At 39.7% G+C, this 24,081-nt stretch overlaps 1 protein-coding gene across 1 annotated transcript; it reads right to left on the minus strand.

Moving 5' to 3' along the window:
- Positions 1-2,800: 2,800 nt before the first annotated feature.
- On the minus strand, positions 2,801-19,662 carry LOC310927661 (arylsulfatase I-like). Its single transcript, XM_083890024.1, has 11 exons — positions 19,547-19,662; positions 15,788-15,987; positions 13,280-13,419; positions 12,520-12,669; positions 9,785-9,859; positions 9,524-9,698; positions 6,977-7,213; positions 6,747-6,893; positions 4,651-4,798; positions 3,425-3,996; positions 2,801-3,293 (listed from the first exon to the last, which is right to left on the minus strand). Exons 2-11 carry the CDS (start codon positions 15,980-15,982, stop codon positions 2,880-2,882), a joined length of 2,253 nt encoding a protein of 750 aa, XP_083746150.1. The 5' UTR covers positions 15,983-15,987; positions 19,547-19,662; the 3' UTR covers positions 2,801-2,879.
- Positions 19,663-24,081: the final 4,419 nt, after the last annotated feature.

Genomic DNA, 24,081 nt, shown 5'->3' on the forward strand with positions numbered 1-24,081 from the left:
TAGGTTAAGCACCAACTGTGGCCCATGTCTTAATATCAAGTTATTTATGTATGTTTTTGTTTTTTTTATTGTAAATTATACATCGTTCCATATGAACACACTTATTTTGAAATGCTCTGATATATTATTTTGTACCTTTGTGTCACATGTGAACTGAAAACACTCGTTTTCTCTGTGGACTTTGGTGTGAGGACAGTGAGCAAATTAATTAATTAGACTCTCTAAATTTGACTTTTAAGAAATGAAGAAAAAAGACACTTTCAGTCGCACTACTGTGCTGCAAAAGTCCACTATTAGTCAGACTAACACAATCATTTGTATTTTCTCATGTCATGTAAACAAACTGACAATAAGATGTGTTATTTAATTGAACATGTAATTTAAAACAATCAAACTACCAAATTTGCCTAATTAACATATTGTTTTCAGACATGTAATATTAGTATTTTATTAACCGGAGAGTTCCTGGATCATGATGTTTAAAACGGTCTTTATTTAGATTTAAAATTAACTCAATATAACGAAAACGGACAAGAAAAATTCAGTTGAAATGCAGAGAAGCTCAGGGAGGTGAATTTGTTGGTATCTGGCTCCACCTAGTGGTCAAACTGTGTTACTAAACCTCGGCTCACTGTTGTTTTTAGGATTTGAAGGTAAGACACAAAATGTTAAGATTTTAATTCATGATCTGACAGATTTATGCCTTTAAAATAAGGTTTTAACTCTTAGCAATAGAAGATGAAGCAGACACCTTTAATTTACTTGATTTTAAAGAATTAACAGCTCATTTTAAATGTTTTTGAACTTCTTTCAGGTTCACGTCGACTCTGAAAAGCGAAGCCGACGTTAAGAAAGAGTGTGGGACATGAAAAGGACAGAGCCGCCGTTGATCTTATTTGACCTTTATTGACTCAGGGCGGAGAAGTTCGTCCATTTAAAGAGTTTTCACAGGAATTCTGACGCGCACACACACACACACACACACACACACACACACACACACACACACACACACACACACACACACACACACACACACACACACACACACACACACACACACACACACACACACACACACACACACACACACACACACACACACACACACACACACACACACACAGCTGCAGAACAGCCACAGGCGAGGTTTGTTCCAAATTGAGCAAATACACAGAAATATGTAGAGGTGAGGTGTCCTCACTCCAGTAAAGATGTGTCTTAAACCTCTTCATCCTCAACTTTCATTTAAACACAAAATCATTATATCATCTGTGCATCAGCCGTCGTTTCGTTAAAGACACAATTTAACACGTCAGAGCAGTTTTTAAAGATTTTAATGCATTCTTGGAGCATTCCTTCACAGAACACCTTCAGAATGAATCATGTAATGACTGATTATGTCAAGTTATCAATATAAAGTCTTGAAAATACTTAAACTGTTGTTCACAGTAGAATGTGGTTAATTCAAAACACATAAGCAACACATTTAACTCCTGTGAGGAGTGTTTCTGCCGCACATACGCCAATATGCAAACAATAAAACAGTAGAAAAACATCTGAAAACTGACAGTGACGTAGAACAAAAAAAAAAAAAAATCTTATTTGTTCACGGCAGACCAAAGGAAACCAAAACAAAAGTGACGTAAAAGTTGGAACATAATACAAAATAATTTACATTATCAGTGAAAACACACAGAGTTAGTCCTTGAGTCAAGAACTCAGTCGGTTTGTGAGGAATAACAATTACAGAGTTTGTTGTTCACGTGCAGGAGGAGGAGCTTGTTTGGGTCAGAGGTCGATCACTAAAGGGGAGGAGCCTGAGACAAACGCAAGGAGGAAGGAAGTAAGGACACGCGCAACGATATACTGTAAGTTTACTGAACATTGACTGTTTTAATCAGCTGTAAAATTAGTTAAGATAATCGATTAATTGGTTTGAAGCTTTTTTCATGATTAAAACAAGCGATTTCTGATGGTTTTAGCTTCTTAAATGTGAATATTTTCTTAGTTTCTTTGCTCTACATAACAAAGAAATCATTAAGAACTGAATCATTTTGGTTTGTGGACAAAAACCAGACATTCGAGAACATCGTCATTTCCAGGTTTGATCAACACTGATCAACGTATTTTTTAACATTTTATGACATTTTATGGACCAAACGATTGATCGAGAAAATAATCGTTCGTTGCTGGTAATCTGAAAAGTCCCTTGTCGTGAGTAGGTACGTCTTGGGGAAAGTGTTTCCCCGTGTAATTTCTGTGTTTTCAGATCTGTGCATCCATCCATCCATCCACTTATCAGAGCAGGGGTAGCAGCTCCAGCAGGAGGCCCCAGACATCGTCCAACTGTGACTGGAGGATCTAATCTCAAGGAAATATTATCTCTCCACTAAATCCTCGGTCTCCTCCCAGGTGCCTGAACCACCTCGACTGGCTGCTTTGCCCAGAGAGCAGCAGCGATTCTACTCCCGAGTCCCTCCCTGATGACTGAGCTTCTCTTTCCACCTCTAAAGGAGACTGTGTGACACACATGTCCTGCTGCATTCAGGTAAGTCTAAAACTCTGTGAAATGTCCATAGTTTGGGACATTTTGGTTTTTCCAGGATTCAGTCGTGCTTGAAGAGGGACGAGCTCCTCCACAGCAAATATGTGAGGACATTTCTTGAATTTCCTGTCTGGCTATGTGGAAAATATTTTTTTTGAGCAGTGAACCTGACACTTTAAATGGCATAAACTGAAAAAGAACGTTCACCGAGAAAACTTAAAAAGCGTGATTTGATTTTTTTTGGAGGGATAATTAAAGTAGTGAAGCCAGTGAATGGACAAAGTCTTTGGCGCGTTCACCTCATGCGTAAAAAAAAAAAAAATCCATCACCTCAGATCCGGTTGGACATCATCCCAGTGTTCAGTTTCAGAAAGAAGGTCTCCAACTTGCACAGTCCGCTTGCACATTTCTTCTTCTTCCTCTTCCTCTTCTTCCCCTTCTTGTAAACGCCTTGATATTTGGCCTCCTGGTCCTCCTCGCCGTCCTTCACCCACGGCACCCAGGCGCCGCCGTGATGGCTCGGGCTGGCCCGAGGGTCGTCGGGCGGGAAGTAAACCGGCACGGCCGTTTGGTTGTAGTCGGCGAGTCGGGCCAGCAGCCGCTGGACCACGTCCGGCCTCTGCTCCGCCAGGTCCCGCCTCTCGTACGGGTCGCCCGTGATGTTGAAGAGCCAGACGTTTTTGTGGGCAGAAGGCGTGGAGGTGCGTTCGAAGTTCCACCAGCGACCGGGGAGAGTGGGGAGCACCTGAGGGATAAAATGGAACAAAATGGAACGCCTTAGTTGGATGACCTCCTCATGCACATCGCATTACCACAGCTATAATATAAATAAGGACATTTCTAAGTGTAGATCTATGAGGCAGTCTGTCAGATTACCTGTGGTGGGACCCAGTCTCCGTGTCCTGGGTCTCCAGTGAGCAGCTTCCAGTCTCCGACTCTGATGGCAGCCTGGACTGATGTGTCCCACACAGACTGAGGCGTTGGTTGGGGCGTGGGCATGGACGTCCCTGCCCGAGACTCGTTCTTGTACTCGTGTACCTTCCTCTTGCACTGTACCCTTAAGCGTAATTTCTTGGATTTCTTCTTCTGCGTTGCCGTGCGCCTGGATTTTAGCCGCGGATGTGAGCGCAGGACCAGGGGCTCAGATTTGGGGTCAGACGTCCCCGACACAGATGGAAGACCACTGGGCTGGGAGGTCAGCTGTGGCTCGTAATGGGACAGGAAATGATTCTGAGAGTAGGCTTTGGTGTTGGATTTATGCATGGGTTTGGATTTGGTGAGTTTGGGAAGAGGCTTGGGTTTCGGTTTGGGTTTAGCAGCATGATGGGGGAATGTCTGAGGTTTCTTGGTGGTCTTTAACTTGAGCACTGACTTCTGCTTTGGCTGCTGCTTCTGGAGTTTCTTCTTTGGCTTCATGAATGCACCACCTTTTGATGTTTCCTTTAGGACTGAAAACACACAAAGGCATTATTACTCATTTTTACCTGAAAAAAAATCACAAATATCTTTAAAGTATTAAAGGAGACATATTATAGCCTATTTCTCCAAGCTAACCTAGTTCCCTGGTGTCCTAATGAACATGTCTGTGACATGCTTTGGTCAAAACACCGTAAGGATGAAGCACCACAGCAGTTCAATCACTCTGCCAAAACAGCCCTGTTCAGAACGCTCGGTTTTGAGTGCCTGTCTCTTTAAATATGCAAATGAGACACAGGAAACTACGTCAGCGTCACTGAGGCTAACGGCAGCTAACAGCAGTTAGCGTTTGGAAAAGCCATCATTTGCCGACTCTAGCCGGCACATTGCCGTCATATATAAAATGTAAATCCTCTGAGGCTGGAAGTTTGTGTAGAACTCTGTGCTGCACTGTGCAGACAAGAATAGAACACTTTGCCGACTTCTGCTCTTCCAGATACTATTGCCCTCGTCTGCACTCCAGGAATGTCTCATTGTGACGTAGCAATGAGTGCGGAAGTCAACATCGCGGTGTTTTATCTCCTGTACTTAGACTGAGGAGGACCACAAAAACATAATAAGATAACGAAGCATCACCGCAGGTCATTTTTCTCACTTTGTAAACGTACACTTTGACTCTTACTAACCCGAGGCTCTCATTATGACGTCGTCCCGGCTCACGGTCTGAACGTAAGCTTTGTGCAGCGGGTCGATGTTGTGAAGGATCTCCTGACGAGGCGACTCTTTCCCTTCGCTGATCGTCGGCCAAACGTCGAAACCGTCCAGACCTCGACTCTGAGAAAAACAAGTGTCGAGATAAAAGGTAAACGAGAGAGTAACTACAGTCCACGTGTCGTGCATTAATCACACATAAATGACACGTTTCCTTTTGCTCACAGAAGCCACTGAGTGACTTCACTTCAGTCAGGTTTGTCTGCTGATTACAGACAGTCTCGCTCGTCTACTCTGGCAAAGGAAACTTATTCACTCGCTGAGCCAACAAAGCTCTTTGGAAGCTGCACAGACAAAGCAATGACGGGAATTTATGTCTAAGATTGAACCACAAAGCATGTTTAGACAAAGTGCGCTTATAAAAAAAAAAAAGAAAAGAAAAAGGTCAAGGACACATTTATCTGCATGGAAGTAAAACTCCACAGAGACAGTTTTTACAGAAGCTCAGTGAGTCTGAGGTCAAGTCAAGGAGCTTCTGTCCAGAGCTGCATCCTTGTGTCTGCTCTGTTTTACTGCAGCACACAGCTGACATTTGCTTAGCTGTCACTGTGGATACAGGCCAGGCCAAGGAAGCAATGTTCAACAAACTAGAGTTACTGCCCAGTGGATGTTTACCTCTACTAACCAAAGCAGTTTCAGTCTACACCAGGGATAAGCAAGTACATTGGGCCAAAACATTGTGTACAGGGGTTCCCACACCTTGGTTGAATTCAAAGACTTGTCAAGGACTTTCCAGGACTAACCCTGGGACATTTACTTTTACTTCTTTCTTGCACGAAACTCAAGAACTTTCACCTTCTTGTGTTGGTTTAAAAAGGTAACTTAAATGTGCCACAGACTGTTACTCATGACTAAGTTTGTTTGTGAAAAGACAAGCAAATCATTTAATAATAAATGAATAATCCGATTTTTGGATCCATCTTCTGGGCCGGATAATAACGCTGACCTTTAACCATCAAAATCGACTCTCTTAATGCTTAAATCCCACTTCAGGACTGCACATGTTGTTGTTTTCATCAGCTTTGGCTCTCATCACTTTTATTGGGAACACAAGACTTGAGTGAACTTTTCTTCTTTGTCTTCTTTTTTTTTTTCTTCTTTTTTTGGCAGCGACGTGAATTCCTGTGTCGTTGTTGTCAGAGCGCTCAGTATTTTATAACTTCATCGTTTAAATCCTTTGGAAGAGGGATAGAGATAAAAGACGCAAAGTAGTGATGTCTTTCACCATATCAGTGAGAACCATGGTGGTTGTTGTTTTCTTTTTCCGCCAAATCATTTTAGTTTCTGTGACATCAATATCCACAGAACACAGGAAATTAGAATGTTTTTAGCCAATTTAGCCAAAATTAACAATTTCGATGGGGGGTTGACCTTTGACCTACGACCATCAAAATCTCTACAGTGCATCTCTGCATACTTCTGTACATTTCTACCACATCCGATTGCCTTAAGACCTTGTGGACATATCAACAGCTTGAAAACTGCCAGATTAATCCAACACATGTACTACCGTTCAAAAGTTATGGGTCACCTTGTTTCCGTTAAAAGTCACACTTTTATCTATTAAAAGAGATGCTAAATGAATAGATAATATATTCCAGACATTGACAAGATTAGAAATAATGATTTTTATTCGAAATAATAATTTTACCCTTTGGTCAAAGAACCAGCAAAACTATTTTCAGCTGTGCTAACATCATTGCACAAGGGTTTTCAAGGGTTTTCTAATCACCCAATAGCCTTCTAACGCGATTAGCAAACACAATGTACCATTAGAACACTGGAAATAGGCCTCTATACACCTATGTACATATTCCATTAAAAACCAGACGTTTGCAGCTAGAATAGTCGTTAACCACATTAACAATGTATAGAGTGTATTTCTGATTCATTTAATGTTATATTCATTGAAAAAAGTGCTTTTCCTTCAAAAATGAGGACATTTCTAAGTGACCCCAAACTTTTGAAAGGTAGCGTATGATGTTGTAAGAACATTCTGAGCGTCACTGACCTGACTGATGTTCCCTCCGCCCAGGTTCACCAGTGTCGGGAACCAATCGGTGATGTGGAGAAGATCTTTGGAGACCCGTCTCCTGCGTTTCAGCAGAGGACTGTGCACAAACGCCACGCCGCGGACTCCGCCCTCCCAGTACGTGCCCTGAAAACAAAACGTCATTTTACGCAACGTGTAAAATAACGTGTCGTAAAAAAAAAATCCCACACACGACGCGTCACTGATACCTTACGGCCTCGCAACGGCCAGTTGCTGCCGCCGGTGAACGGCTGAGCGCCGTTGTCGGTGGAGTAGACGATGACGCTGTTCTTGTAGTATCCGTACTTCCTGAGGGCGTAGGTGACGTTGCGGACCGCCTCGTCCACCGTGGACACCATGGCGGCAAATTTCCTCCTGGCAACATTAGCCATGTTGTGGTAGGGGTAGATGTAGTTCTTAGGAGGCTGTAGAGGAGTGTGCACTGCCTGATGGGAAACATTTGTTGTTTATTTACACATTTTGGAGAACGTGGTGGAGCTGGGGAAGAGGCCAAAGCTGAGTCTGAGTTGTCGACCCAGTCTGGAGCTGAAACAATTCACCGATTGCTAAATTAATCGTCAACTATTTTGATAATCGATTAATCGGTTCGAAGCTTTTTTTCATTATTAAAACAAGATTGCCTAAAAGAATGTTTCGGCATCACAGGCACAGCCCTCTCATGGTTCCAGTCCTACCTAAATGGTCGTAGCTTTTCAGTGGTTCTCGAAGATTTATCCTCAGCCACAGCCCCTCTCACTTCTGGGGTCCCCCAAGGTTCTATCCTGGGTCCGATACTCTTTTTTATTATACATGCTGCCTCTGGGGATCCATTTTTAAGAAACATGTCAAAAACATGTCAAATCCTGGATGAGGAGAAAACAAGACGTTCGAGAACATCGTCATTTCCAGGTTTGACAAACACTGATCAAGGTTTTTTATGGACCAAACGATTAATGGAGAAAATAATCGACAGAGTAATCGATTACGAAAATAATCATTAGTTGCAGCTCTAATCCAGTGGCGACCTACGGCACAATCTCACGATGTTGGAACTCAACGCTCCCTCCTCCTTATAAAAGTAAATCAAAGTAAACCGTTCGGTCCTTGTTTTGATTTTCTTTCCCCCTTTTTGTAAACATCCACTCCATATTTCTCCACAGTCCTCACAAATGTCCAAAACTTTGAATCAAACGGACACGGACACTCGTAATAAAAAAAAAAAAAATCAAAATCTTATTCTTGCCTCCTGAGTTTAAACTTCTCACATCAATTGACTGTGTGGAGTGCTTTTAATCAAATGGTTGGTTTAGAGTCTGTTCGAGCCAGTCCTCAAATAAGTTCCTGATGCTTGTAAGCTGAACGTCAGGCAAATAAACACTTTAATATGGCCTCGGTGTTTTTCCAAACTTCTCTGACTTTCCACATTCAGACATAAACTACCTCAGCATTTGAACATATTATATCCAGGCTTTTTTGTGTTTGACCTATTATTTTTTTTTTCTTCTATTCTGCATGTTTTCATGGCCAGATGTGAAACAGGAGACCTTTGGGAATAGAAACAACAAGGAATAGAGGGTAATCTGAAGAACTGTGTTCTAACATATAGCACTTTTCCACAATACGGAATCCTCATAGCACGGCTGCACAGCGTTATACGTGACACAAACACAAACTAGTGACTTGTAAAGCGGTTGTTTTTCTGTGTAACTGGATCATTAGAATCAGTTACTTAAAAAGATGTGTTCGCAGAATAGTTCAGTACTTCCTGTATTACTGCTGTCACTGAATACACCAGGCTCCTCACCAGATTACACCATATTTCATTTGCTAAATGTTGCAGATTAAGTCTTTTTAACTGATCCACACTTCGGCATTGATTCCCGTGTGGGACATCGTGCTCATGACCCTTCCAGTGACGACACTCTCTTTCGTAGTCATCTCCTAGTAACACGTACCACACTTTGAGAACCATGACTGCATAGCCGTGACAAATCTTTATGATCTGCACTTTCAGATCGAGCACTTCTGAACCAAAACAAGGTTAATTGCAAGTTAGATCTGACAAATAGTTGATTTGCGTAAACATCTATATGAAACGCTAGAAATACGATGACTTCCAAACTTTTCTACACAAACATCTACGCTCAGAATTTCACGCTTATTACACTACACTACACTACCGTTCAAAGGTTTGGGGTCACCAATACAATTTGTTTGTTTTCCATTAAAAGTCAAACTTTTATTCATCAAAAGAGTTTCAAAATGAATAAAAAAATATAGTCAAGACATTGACAAGATTAGAAATAAACTTATGAAATAATGATTTTTATTCCCTTTCGTCAAAGAACCAGCAAAACTGTTTTCAGCTGTGCTAACATCATTGCACAAGGGTTTTCAAGGGTTTTCTAATCATCCAATAGTCTTCTAACGCCATTAGCAAACACAATGTACCATTAGAACACTGGAAATGGGCCTCTATACACCTATGTACATATTCCATTAAAAACCAGACGTTTGCTGCTAGAATAGTCGTTTACCACATTAACAATGTATAGAGTGTATTTCTGATTAGTTTAATGTTATATTCATTGAAAAAAAGAGTGTTTTTCCTTCAAAAATAAGGAAATTCCTAAGTGACCCCAAACTTTTGAACGGTAGTGTAAATTAAGTTCAATATCTGTTTCTTTCAGTGCAGTGAACTGCGACACCTCTACGCCTCTGTCAAACGACACATTTGTGATTTAGCGGCGTCATACCTGGAGGGAGAGCAGCAGGAAGAGCGGCTTGTCCGTCGGGTTGTGACTCGCCAGGACCTTGCGAGCTCGCTGCGTGAAGAGCGTGGTGGAGTATTTTCCTTCCTGACCCCAGGCCACGCCCTCGTTGTCGTGAAGGTCGTACCCGCACTCGCCCGGTCCGTCGCAGGACCCATAACTAGAGACGCGCGTGTGGAGAAAATGTGAGTTATAGGAAATACAGATGCACATTATTGGCTGCACAGATGAGAGTGATATATTCACCTGTAGTAATCCACACTTCCTGTCAACGAACCGAAGAACGTGTCGAAGCCCTTTCTCGTGGGCAGGCAAGCTCTCCTTAAAGATAGAGTAAAGTGAGCTTCAGATTTCCGTCTCGTTTTACTCGACACATTCACAGATGTTGTAAAAAGATTCCCTGCGGAGTTTTACTCTTGTTTTATTAACGGTCTCGGTTTCTCCGCACATAAAATGTCTTTGTCCTTGAGCCCCGAGGGAAAGTAATGGAACACATTATCAAAGACTGATTTACCTGTTTATTAAGTGCTTATTTTCATATAAGCATATCAAACCCAGCCTTTTCACGGTGGTCTGACTGAATGAAAACAAACTGGACTCATTAGATTGTTTTAAAAACCCTCCGACTACATTAGAACAGGAACTCCTCAGGTATTAAAGACTCTGCTGAGCCGTCACGCTGCTCAGAAAACTATGGAGATACCACATGTTTTGAGGTCTGGGCGTTTGGACGCGGTGTTCTTTCTGGAAAATGACCCGCAGTATTGCCGGGCGACACGTGTGCAATCTATTAACGTGTCTGTTCATATTCACACGGCATGAATCACTCTGCGTTATTGCAGCTCGAACATGTTCACAGTTAGTCTGTGTAACAGTCTGTTGAAGCTGAAGCGAGTTAAAGACTTAAAAGAGAAACTAGAGCCGGGGTAGAAACAAATGTAATTACAGGGTTGCCACACCTCGATTGGCGTCAAATTCAAGAGCTTTTCAAGGACTTTCCAGGACCGAATGTGCTGACACATGGGACGTATAAGAGCGGCGTGTTAGGGTTGTATCTTGTAAGAGCTCCTTGGCTCACAGCGTCCACTTTTATTGATTAGCAGCACGCAAATCTGCATCTGGTCCAAGCGATTGTCCTTGGGATCTCGGTCAAAGTCAGTCTTTGTAATTTATTTTCTTTGGTGAGACAGAGATCTTTGTTGAATTTGCATTTACCCAGGCATCACGTCATCATTCGCTCTCTCTCTCGCTTCACGTTACTCGCTCGTTGTGCTGCACGGAATCTCACGTCCACTACACCGCTACTGAAACATAAGTGGGAACTTAACTAGAGCTGAAACAATTAATCGATTAATCATCAATTACTGAAATCGATTTATCGGTTTGATGCTTTTTTTCATGATTAAAACAAGATTTCTGATCGTTTTAGCTTCTTAAATGTGAATATTTTCTAAGTTTCTTTGCTCCACAATAACAAAGAAATCATTAAAACAGAATCATTTTGGTTTGTGGACAATTTATGACATTTTATGGACCAAATGATTAATTGATTACGAAAATAACTGTTAGTTGCAACTCTGACCTTAACTATTTCATGCACTTTCAATAACCCAGGTCGAGGGCAATTTTTTCAAATTCACAAAAATGTCAAGGACCCATGGGAATAGTTTTGTTGTTGTCAATCAATAATTCTGCAATAAGCTGACAATGTAAAGCGATCTAAGCGAGAACTAGTTTTCTGCAGCTTCATTACTGTAGCGTTAGGAAATCAGGCCATTGACGGTGAGTCTTTAACCTCACTAACTCTACTTTTAGTTTAAAAGGCGACAAAAACAAATGGCTTTGCTGCAAAGAAACCTACAAAAATGCAATAGTTTTAATATATAATTTAAAAAAAAAGGATTTTTGTCACAGATGGAATGACATTTGTCTCGTATGATGAACATGTGTCGGTCTGCGCCTTTCATCCCAACTGGTTTGTGACCAGACCAGAAGCACAGTTTGAGAACCATGGCTCTAAAGCATTGGTTCTCAAAGTGCGGCCAGGGGGCCAATGGCGGCCCGCAGAAAAATTTCTGGCGGCCCGTAATAAATTACAGTTGATATTTTTAATCCAGGAGGTACTAAGCTTGTTAAATGTTTATTGGACATTACTGGATACAGACCAATAAGTGTAAACAAAAATACTGGGTATTTACCTGGATTTGTATATGGTGAATTTTAGTGTATTATTGGGTTATAAGCTGGTAATAAGCAGGTAGCTACAGCCACCAATTACTAGCTATTTACCCAGTAAATATATGGTAACAGAAATGTGTTACTTAGTATTAACCTGTAATTAGAAGGTAAGAACAATGGCCAAAATACTGGGTAATTACCCAGTAAATTATAAAGCGTTATTATATTAACGCTTAAATTACATTATATTAACGCTTATATTACTTAACGCTAAACCGCAGAACTGCAATCTGGTCATTAAAGTGATTATAAATGGGATTTTTATTTCTTTTTTTTTTCCTGTGGCGGCCCTCAGTTCAAATTTGGGTTCCTAAATTGGCCCTCAGGTATCAAAACTTGAACCCCTGCTCTAAAGTCTCTACAAATGTACATTTGCGACATCAGCAGTTTGAACTTTTGCATTGTTCCGTCTGTGTTGCTCTGAGCGCTCACATCCAAGAGCAGCACTGTAAACGCATTTGAGGAATGCGTGCACACAGTTTATCCACATGTTTGAACAATTACCACCCAACCCCAACCCCCCTGCCCCTCCTTCTTTTCACCCCCACCAACACAGTGTCTATTAATAGTTTTACCTTCAGCTGTGGACTTGACGACTCATCAGATAAAATACTTTTGACATCAACATCTTAAAGTTTCAGTGTCAAGGACTCGAGCCCTAGTTGAATTTGATGAATAAATAAATATATAAATAACTAACATGAGAATGTGAATCCGTGCTCGTACCTGAACAGCATCCTCACCTGTAGAAGCCCAAGTGCCACTTGCCGACCATGTGCGTGGTGTAGCCGGCCTCTCTGAGCCGCTCGGGCAGCGTGTCCATGAGCGCGGGCAGACAGCTGGGCTGACTGGGTCTGATGATCGAGTGCTGCAGTCCTGTGTGGATCTGATATCTGGAATAATTAATGATAAAAAAAGCCAGTGTTATCGCCTTTGTACCAGATCAGCTGCAGATCAGTTGACAGACCCACACGGAGTTACCTAATCAATCATCAGATTAGGCAGAACAGCTTTATACACTACCGTTCAAAAGTTTGGGGTCACTTATGCATTGTTTTTCCATTAAAAGTCACATTTTTATTAATCAAAAGAGTTGCAAAATGAATAGAAAATATTGTCAAGACATTGACAATATTAGAAATAATGATTTTAAGAACCAGCAAAACTGTTTTCAGCTGTGCTAACTTCATTTCACAAGGTTTTTCCAATCATCCAATAGCTTTCTAACGCGATTAGCAAACACAATGTACCATTAGAACAATGGAAATTGGCCTCTATACACCTATGTACATATTCCATTAAAAACCAGACGTTTGCAGCTAGAATAGTTGTTTACCACATTAACAATGTATAGAGTGTATTTCTGATTCGTTTAATGTTATATTCATTGGAAAAAAAAGGGCTTTTCCTTCAAAAAATAAGTATATTTCTAAGTGAGCCCAAACTTTTGAATGGTAGTGTATAAGAATATAGAACATCCTGGAGATGATGCAGCGTCTGTACCTGCCGGTGAGGAGCTGGCTGCGTGACGGCGTACAGATGGGCTGCACGTAGTAGTTCTCCAGCCGAACGCCCTCCGCCGCCAGTTTGTCCAGCGTCGGTGTCTTGATGGTCGGGTTATGGTAGCCGATGTCGTTGAAGCCCTGTCACAGAGTCGCACTGTTAAATATCGTCTTTGTTTCAGTTTGTTGACAAAGTCATTTCAGTCCCAAACTGAACTGTGAGTGCTGGCACATAAAAGTCCCATAAATATTATTGTTTTTATGAGAACGCAGGGATACAAAAAATTCAGTGCAGATAAATAATCAGTTGCATATCTTTCAACATGTGGTTAGTAAAGCTGGGCTGCATGTCATATTTGAAAGGGTTAGCTTTTCACAACAAAATCATCCATCCATCCATCTTCTACCACTTTATCCAGATCACCAGTCCATCACAGGACCACATAGAGACAAACAACCATTCACTCTCACACCTACAGGTCACTTTAGAGCATTGGTTCTCAAAGTGCGGCCCGGGGGCCAATGGCGGCCCGCAGAAACATTCCTGGCGGCCCGCAATGAATTACAGTTGATAGTTTTAATCCAGGAGCTACTAAGCTTGTTAAATGTTTATTGGACATTACCGGATACAGACCAATAAGTGTAAACTGTACAACTGTATTTACTATGTCATCAAATCTTGGATGACATAGTGACAAAGTATAGTATGACGTTTTTGTCAAATTTTGGCATTAAAAATTTTTCCCAAAAATGTGGGAAGGTATATATGTCATTTTTGTCAAATTTTGGAACAAGATTTTTTTGGAAAAGAAATGTAAAATTTGGGACGGCATATATGTCATTTTTGGCAAATTTTGGACCAATTTTTTTTGAAAAAAATTTGTCAAATTTGGAACGACATAGTATTGTACGTTTTTGTCAAATTTTGGACCAAAACTGTTTTCACTAAAAAAATTTACAATTTTGAACGACATAGTACAGTATGACGTTTTTGTCAAATTTTGGACCAAAAATAAATAAATAAAAAAAATGTCACATTTTGGACGACGTAGTATAGTATGTCGGTTTTGTCCAATTTTAGACGCCATAGTTATTACAAATGGGATTTCTTTTAGTTTTTTTTCTTTTTTTTCCCTTTGGCGGCCCTCAGTCCAATGTTGGGTTCCTAAATTGGCCCTCAGGTATCAAAACTTTGAGAACCCCTGCTTTAGAGTGACCAATTCACCTCATCCCCATATTGCATGTTTTTGGACTGTGGGAGGAAACCGGAGAAAACCCATGCACACACGAGGAGAACATGCTAACTCCGTGCAGAAAGGCCCTTGTCCCTTACAGATAAAAGGTCACAATATTGCCATATACGTATAAGACCTGCTATAATAGGTCTTAAAATCTATCGCACATATTCCACAGCAATTTAAAACTTCACTTACAAAAACTGAAAATTAAAAACACATGTAATTAATGACCATTCACTGCCCTCGCGTTGGGATTCCCTGTTCGAGACAGTACTTTTAAACTCCTTGTTAAATCTACAGCTCTGAATGTTCACACCAGTGACCCAGTAGGAGAAAAGGGGCGTCCAGGTAATAAGGTTCAACGTCGCCACTGCTGCTCTGTCTGTGTTTACTGTGTGGCTCAGCCTTTTGTTTACGGCGTGGACTTTTCCAATGAGCAGTTTGTTTATTTCGTGGAAGGAAAACTGTTTATTAGAAACCCACATCAACAGCGATGTGACCTTTGCAAATCAGGCTCTGCAAAGCTAAAGTTATGAATACGAGATCGTTTTGGGCTCAAGGAAAAGCACTTTTGTCAATGTATATAACATTAAATGAATCAGAAATACACTCTATACATTGTTAATGTGGTCATCGACTATTCTAGCTGCAAACGTCTGGTTTTTAATGGAATATGTACAAAGGTGTATAGAGGCCCATTTCCAGTGTTCTAATAGTGCATTGTGTTTGCTAATCGTGTTAGAAGACTATTGGATGATTAGAAAACCCTTGTGCAATGATGTTAGCACAGCTGAAAACAGTTTTGCTGCTTCAAAAAATCATTATTTCTAATCTTGTCAATGTCTTGACTATATTTTCTATTCATTGTGCAACTCTTTTGATGAATAAAAGTGTGACTTTTAATGGAAAATGAACGGTAGTGTAGCTGAAAAGGTGCTTTACCGCCACCCTTATTGCTTTGCCACAGGCTGGGATACGGATGGTTGATCACTTGCGTGACAGTAGTTGGGACACGCCGCGACTCTGAATCTGGACGACGAACGCACGCTCAGAGGACGCGGCCTCGACTGTTGAGACACGGCTTATGAGTCAGAAACTCCTCAGAGCACACTTCAAAAACAAACCGGCAATTTCTCGTCTTACCGTGAGGTTCCGCCTCATTAGGACCAGGCGTCTGTCCCCCACGCGGATAACTGGTCAAAGTCAGTTTTTAAAGTGGACCTCGTCCAACAGAGTTTAACGGATACACATTAACACACACACACACACACCTGGTCGTCTGTGAGGATGAATATAATGTGCGGCTGCCTCTGTGATTCCGTCCCGTGGTTCTGGTTCTTTGTGTGGTTCTTGTCAGATTGCTGAGCGCTCAGACCGTCCAGGGTGAAGAGAACGCTGAGCGCGGTCAGAGTCAGCGTGGCAGCAGCAGCAGCAGCAGCAGCAGCAGCAGCAGGAGGGCTCTGCATCTTGACTGCAAAGATAACACAGCAGAACGCAACGGGGTCTGTGAACCGTGGTAAAGCCACACGAAATAAAAAAAAAAAGCCTGATTCAGCACAAAGTCATGCCATCACTGCAGGACTAAGTGAAGATCTTATAACCACATTGGACGTGGACTCGCCAACTTGGCTGAATCTATGATTTGAAACACAATCATCTGGTCGAGAGGGGAAAAACTTTTCTTCTTCTTCTTTAACTATTTACGATCTTTGTAACAGAATAGCACCGATAAAAAGTGATGAAAATGTCAACATTTTTCTTCACCATCTGCCTCGAACATGTATTGTGTGTGTGTGTGTGTGTGACACACATTTAATCTAATATTTTTTAGCCACTCTTGTAAAAAGTACCTTATTAAAAAGATACTTGAGATGCAGGTGGTGGATGGAGATGCTGAATTTGTGAACTTCTCCTGTTTTGTGTCTGGGAGGCAGGTTAGAGTCCGGTATTTTATTTTACTATTTATATTGGCGAGGTAATCTAGTTTTTCTATTGAGGTTGTGTTTGTTATTTTGGCCGTACTCACCCTGAAGTAAAACTACACTGTGTTTCAAAATAAATTTGTGTTGGACTGCAACTTTTGGTCGACTCGGTCACTGGGAGTAGGGAAAAAGGGGGGGGGAGCACTTTTTACGTTACGCTCAGGTTACTCCTCGTCCCGGGCGTAACATAAATCCCGGACGAGCCCCAAATTTATGTTACGCCCGGGCCGAGTAGTAACCCGAGCTTAACAGTATCTTACCGGAAAATTACTTCTATTTACTGCACTTATGTATCAAAAGTAATTTTTCTGATACAAAATGTACTCAAGTTTTAGGTCATTTGTTTTTACATCTCTTTATTTTGACGTAAAAACTGCTGAGACATGAGTATTTTCCATACATGAAAGTATGAAAAATATTTTTTATTTTATAAAAATATTTATATATTTATATATATTTAATATATTTATTTCACTACAGAAGAGACTAAGTGTATATGTATGTGGATATATGTGCGTATATAATGTGTATATATGTGCGTACATATATATCTGTATATATATGTACGTACATATATACACATGTGTATATATATGTTCATACATATATGTCTATATATAATTACGTACACATATGTGTATATATGTACGTACATGTATACACATATATGTACGTACATATATACACATATATGTACGTATACTGTATATATGTATATATACTGTATATATATGTACGTACATATATGTGTATATATGTACGTACATATATGTGTATATATGTACGTACATATATGTGTATATATGTACGTACATATACACATATATATGTGTGTATATGTACATACATATACATACATATGTACTATACTATACACACACATATATGTGTATATATATATATATATACTATTTAAGAAAAAAAAAGTGTTTATAAACATTTACGCCTATTTACAGATTATGCCAGAAAATATACAAATGTATCAATAAATGTGGGGGGAAAAAAATTTATCCTAACCCAATATGCTGGGTTTTGAGCACATGAAAAAAAAAAAAGAGCTTTTCTCTGTGTTTTATTGTTTCTGTCTCTACAAGTTTGTAATGGAATGTAGCTTTTGGCAAAATTTGATACAAAACATCTTTTCTTTTCTTTCTCTCTCGCTCTTTTATGTGTTTTCAAAACTTACACAACCGTTTATTCCCCAAATCATTTTTATCTGGACCTTAAACGTGGACTGGTTGTGAAGTTCTTTGTCGGTTAGTGACACACTGTCCTACTAAATCTACTAAAATAATCACGACACACACAGTGCATCATTTCAATGTTGTAATCTGGAATAATTTAGATATTTTTGTCTTTGGCTGAAAAAAGGAAATTTAGGTTTTCTTTTATTTTGTGAAGCAAAATGCTTGCTTTGTTTGATTTTTCCGTGTTTTTTGAGAAATCAGTAATCTGATGTGACGTATTCTGGGAAACCACATGCGTACATAATCTGTGACATGTTTACAAGTTTCAAAAGCAAAATTAGCACATTGTTGACTTTAAAAGTGACGACTGAGCGAGAGACGATGATGACCAACGTCTCTACTGCTTCCCCATTAGAGGAGACACTGGTGGTTGCCATGGTGATGACACAGGACAGTAATTTCCTATGACAGAGTTGTGTTGTTAGTCAGTGCATGCACAGACAAGTGTTGCATAGATTTAGCTCTGATGAGTCAACCTCTTATAAACATATGACTGAAGCCGTTATAAATAATGCTGAAGCTTGTTTCAAACATTTCCTGATGAAATTATTAATAAAGACACAGTAAAGTCGTTATGATGGGAAATGTTCTCAATATAATGACTCATTGAAAACTAACAATATAACAAGTTATTGTCCAAAGATAATGACTTAAATAACAGTAACACGGTTACTATAACTTGATATCTCAGAATAACGCCTAAGTGTCTTAGCATCATGACTCAATATAGGCATGACTTAGTTATTCAAAATAGTGAGTTACTTTCTCAAAAGTATGACTTAGTATCTCAAAATAAAGACTTAGTTTCCCTTAATCATCATAATGACTCAATATAGACATGACTTAGTAATTCAATGTATCTCAAAATGACTAACTTTCAGAAAATTACGACCACGTATCTCAAAAATAATGACTTAGTTTCCCTTATTAGCTTACTTACACAGAATAAAGACTTACTTACTCAAAACCTGACTTAGTAACAGAACTATACTTACTATTTTTAAAATTAGTAACTCATAGTATTTCAAAATGACCAATTATCCTAAAATAACAATTTAATATCTCAAAAATAACGACCTAGTTTCCCTTATAAGTTTACTTACACCGAATAAAGACTTACTCAAAACCTGTGACTTAGTAACATAATAGACTTACTATATCAAAATTAGTAACTCATAGTATTTCAAAATGACCAATTATCCTAAAAATAACAATTTAATATCTCAAAAATAATGACTTAGCTTCTCTTATTAGCTTACTTACACCGAATAAAGACTTACTTACTCAAAACCTGTGACTTAGTACCAGAACTATACTTACTTTATCAAAATTATTGACTCATAGTATTTCAAAATGACCAATTATCTTAAAATAACAATTTAGTTACTACCTTACTAACTTACTAACACTTACTCAGAGACTTAGTATCACGATTATCTAAACATAATGACTCAAAACTAGACTTAGTAATTCAACATGAGTTACTATAGCAAAAATGATGACTTACTACTTAAAAGTGACTGACTTAGTATTTCATAATTGAATGACAAAGTAAAAAAGACTCACTGAAAATGCTAAATTAGCATCACGGCTTACTTACAGATTAAAAGTAGGAGTTATTTTGTGGTCAGAGGTAGTAACTCTTTATTTTTTTCGATAATTTTCCAGAAAATGTGTCAGTTTATAATGACTTACATAAAAAAAAACATGGTGGAACAAATGTGTTTCCATATCATAGAGCATTAGCCAAATGCTAATGCTCTGTGCATCTGTTCCTGGAAAAACAGGCCTGGATCGATACCTCAATACTGGATCGATGGTAGTGAACGGATCTGGCTCTTCCCGTCTCCCCCTCCTCTCCTCTCTCTCCTCTTCCTCACGGCTACGCTTCAGTTCATTCTTTACACTCCGAGGTTTGTCCTTCTTTTCTTTCTTTCTTCTCCTCCTTCTTCTTCTTCTTCCTTCTCCTTCAGCTCAGGGAAAAGTGTGGTTTAGGTGAAGCTTGAAGGAGACGCCGCATGTTTGTCCTCGACTTTCCACAAACTCTTCCTCCCTTCAGGCTGCGCGAGCGTCCTCCCCGCGCTCTTCCAATGAAGAAGAGAGTGAAGCGGAACGGTGACGGCACCTGCCATAACATCCGGTGCGGTCCGTCAAAATAAAAGACCGGCATGACGGTCAAAAACAAAGTGGAGCAAACAATAGAAGAAAAAAGTAAGAAAAGGAAGCTGTATATATATATATATATATATTGAATTGATGTGTATATATATTATTAGTTTATATTTAAATAAGTAGGAGAACATTTACAGAGGCGCAGCTTGTGAACAGGCAAGGCAGGCAACTGCTTGGGGCCCCGAGCTGATAAGGGGGCCCCCTACACTCGGGAGCCTGAGGGCTGTTTTCACTGAAATGTGCAGTGACCAGCCGCCTCCCCGTCCCCCTTAAAAAACAATGGGTGATTTGCAATGACATCTCAGTAGGAAACCTCCCTAAAGGGGCCCCACCTCACTTTAACCTGTGTGAAGTTATCGTTCTGCATAGCCAAAATAATACGTGATAAAAATTAGAAAATGGAGAAGAGGTAGTATTATATAAGTTATTCTTCTTACTACTCCTTTCGGACATGTTAAACTGTATTTTGTTGCTTCATTTTGTATATTTATTTTGTATTTTGTTGTTGTTGTTTTTTTATTATTATTATTATTATTTTCATTTCTTCTTTCGTTGTTGTTATTATTCACATGTTCGAAATAAAGGGGATTATTTGCAGTGTAATGTATATCTTTTTTACTCAGTTTATCTATGTTTTTTTCAGTTATTTACAGTATTTTATTGTTCTATATATTTATTATTATTATTATTATTATTATTATTATTATTATTATTATTATTAATAATAATAATAATAACAATAATAATAGATTTTATTTTTATGGCACTTTACATTAAGCAATCTCAAAGTGCTACAGAGCAGAATAGAATAAAAAGTAAAAAGAAAGATAAGTAGATTTATATTGTTTTATAATGTGGTTTCTTCAGTGTGTGTAATAAGTTTATATTGTTTTTTAAAAGCTATTTACAGTATTTTATTGTTCTTTACATTTATATTCTCACATACTTTTCAATTACAAGGTTTTTCCATGTTATTTTGAAAAAAAAAAAGTAACTCATACATTTTTAATTGGTGTCAGATTATTTATAACATAATGGTGATGAACACTGGTTGGAATGGCCCCCTGGGAATTTTTGCTTAAGACCCCTACAGACTCTAGAATCGCCTCTGGAAATTTAGGAGGTGAGAATGGAGCCTGACCCACACGCCGCGCCAGTAGGTGGCGGTAATGCCCCATAATGTTAATGAGGAGGCTGATTGATTGGTGACGTGCAACACACCTGCTGCTCGTCTTCACGCAGGTGGTTTTCAGCTGATGATGTGACCGCTGATTGCTTCCTCCTCTTCGTATTTAACTTCCTCCAGTCGACAGTGTTGTGCTGTTACTGTGAAGAGGAGCTGCATACACGAAAGAAAATACGCGAAATACACTCTTGGAAAAAAGAAGAAAACTACCGCGGCGTGACGTCAGGCGGCGTGACGTCAGACGCCGAAAAGGTGATCGCGTGCATCAGCTGGTGTATAAAAACGCAGAAGGAGCGACAAGATGGCGCGTTAGTCCTGGTCCAGCCTGGTGGCCAGATCAGAATGGTGAGTAACTTTTGTCAAGTTGTCTTTAAGGCGATGCTGTTTGCTGAATGATGTGCTCAAACGTAGCTCTTCACTGTCATCTAAATTCTGCCTTAATCTTAGCTAATTTTTTTTAAGCTTAATTTTGGGTAATTATTTACTCACTAGTATTAGCCTTAGCTCAGTGTTAGCCTTAATGTTAGCTGGTTGCTCAATTTCATCTTTTGCTTCAGCTGTGCTCCATTGTAAGCTCAATGTTGGCTTGGTGATAGCATATATTCTCAAAATTAGCCTTAGCTTAATGCACTCAATTACAGCTTTGGCTCAATGTGATCTAAATTGTCTCACTGTTAGCTTAATTGCAGCCAGTACTTTGTACAAAATAGAACTATTTGAGCCAGCAGTGGCTACATTTTTGTTTTAATGTTCGCTCAGTTGTAGCTTAGTCATCTGCATTGGCAGCCATTTTGTCCGGTCACAGCATTTACATACTTGGTTTGAATAGGGCTGCAATTTTTATTTTCATTAATCTGTGATTTTTGTTAAGGTTTGGTCCGTACACAAACGCTTAAACCAATCCATTATCAAAATGGTCAAAACAGCACTAAAAGCAAGTTTAAATGGCTGCTGTGCTATGCTATTTCACTGTTGCATTCATTACTATTGAGTTTTTCACTGGAAAGATTTACTTGATTTTTAATGAGTTAAATGTTTAAAGGTAGATTCAGACTTACTCTTTTTTTCTAAACTTGAAATGTAGTCATTCAAATGCAACTTTGTTGTCAATTTTTTTAGAGGAACATTCTGCTTCCTGCTCACGGAGACCTGGTCGAACACGTCGTATACAAAACCCAGAGACTGTCAAAAAAAAGGTGAGTGACAACTTTGGAAACACTACCCAATGAAAACGTAATGGCTAATTAACATAATGCCTTTAACTGATAAATATATCATTAATTTAATCACAAATGTATAATATATAAAGGTTTTAAACACAAAAACAAGTGTGGCTGTATGAGGTACTGAGATTTTTACACTTGAACTTAACAGGCATTCCTTAAAGGTGAAGTAAGTAGTTTATAGTGCCATCTAGAGGAGATGGCACTCTGGAGATGGCACTCTGCTCACCCCCTCCCTTCCCTGAGCGCTACGATATCCGCAGCCGGTCAAATGTCGTCCTCGTCGTCTTTCTCCGTGTCAGCAGATGAGGTTCGTGAGGCGAGGGAGAGGGCGAGCTACCGCGGCCGTAGCAGACGAAGCGGAGAGAGAGGAGGCGGGACTTCTGCTACAAGTAAAGAGACGCTTGATTTGTTTTCTCGCGTTTGTCCTTACAGGCTCCGGTAGAAACATGGCGTCTCGCTGCTAACAGTGGCTATGCAACCGCGACCATGTTATTTTAAATGACTTTTTGAAACACTACGAAAATGAAACAAAAACTGTTATACAGAGACTAGACAATGCAGGAGCACATATGTATAAAAAAGTGGATTTTGGGTTATATAAACCCATAAATACTATACACATTGTCCCTTTTAACAGGCATTCTTTAAATCTTATTCCGCTTTATTCTAAAATCACTTCTGACTATGTACGTTTGTGTCGCCAAGATAAATCTATCTCAGGCTAGGTGAACCTTGTCTGTACCTCATACAACCACATTCTGACCTAGTCATTTTACACCTGTAACTGCAGGAAGATGAACATTGTTGAGGCTGAAGACTGGACTCAAACATTTTTTGTTTGTTTGTTTTTTTTCCCCCAGATCGATCTTCATGAAGACCTTCGAAATTGTAGGTGTCATGATTTAATTCTGGGTGGCCGCCGTGTCCCCACTCTTTCTTGGCCACTTGGCCTATATCCATCTGCATTGTCCATCATGGCCACGTACTTTCTCATCTCCGGCTTTCCACCTGTCAAATAGTTAATCTGGTCCTCGGTTACATTTAGTGGAACTGCTGAACGAGTGATTTGAAAGAGTGAAGTGTGTGTGACTGAGGCGGTGGAAGAAGTTCTCTGGCGGCTTGTCTGAAAGAATGTTGGGTTGTGTTTGTGTGTGTGAGACTGACTTGGACTGACGTTATTCTGACCTTTGGACCAAGACGAACACTCGTCGTCTGGATTGAATGGTTGAGATTCTGTTCAGCAGTTCACATTAAAGTAGATATTTAGTGAAGATGGGTTGTAATGCACTAACTTTTTCTTTTTATGGTCCCGTCAACAAGGGGTGAGTCCATATTTTTTTCTTCTTTGGGGTGCTAACTCGTTGGCCTCCATGTTTGGTAGGGTTTGCAGAGTAGGGGAATAAACAAAAGAACTTGTGACGGTATTTAGGTGTCGGCAACCCACTTGCTAGGCTGCCCGCAGCTAATTACTGAATCACACCGACAACTTAGCACTAACAGTTGGAGGACCAGATCTTAAAAGAGGTTTAATATTATGCCTTGTTTTTGGCAACTGTGCCTTTTTTTTATTTTTGTATTTCTTCTTTCCATCGTGGCCATTAATCAACCGTTAGCCCTAGAACGCAAAAATAAATCCTTGTGATCTACAAACATAGTACCTGGCTTTGTCTTACCGTAATACAAGTAGGCAATGACGGCCGTCTACCCTCGCGGCCTATTTGTGTTATTGTACATCTGGCCCTGCGCGTCTAG

This window comes from Microchirus variegatus (genome assembly GCF_963457635.1).
Source record: "Microchirus variegatus genome assembly, chromosome: 5".
NCBI classification, from domain to species: Eukaryota; Metazoa; Chordata; class Actinopteri; order Pleuronectiformes; family Soleidae; genus Microchirus; species Microchirus variegatus.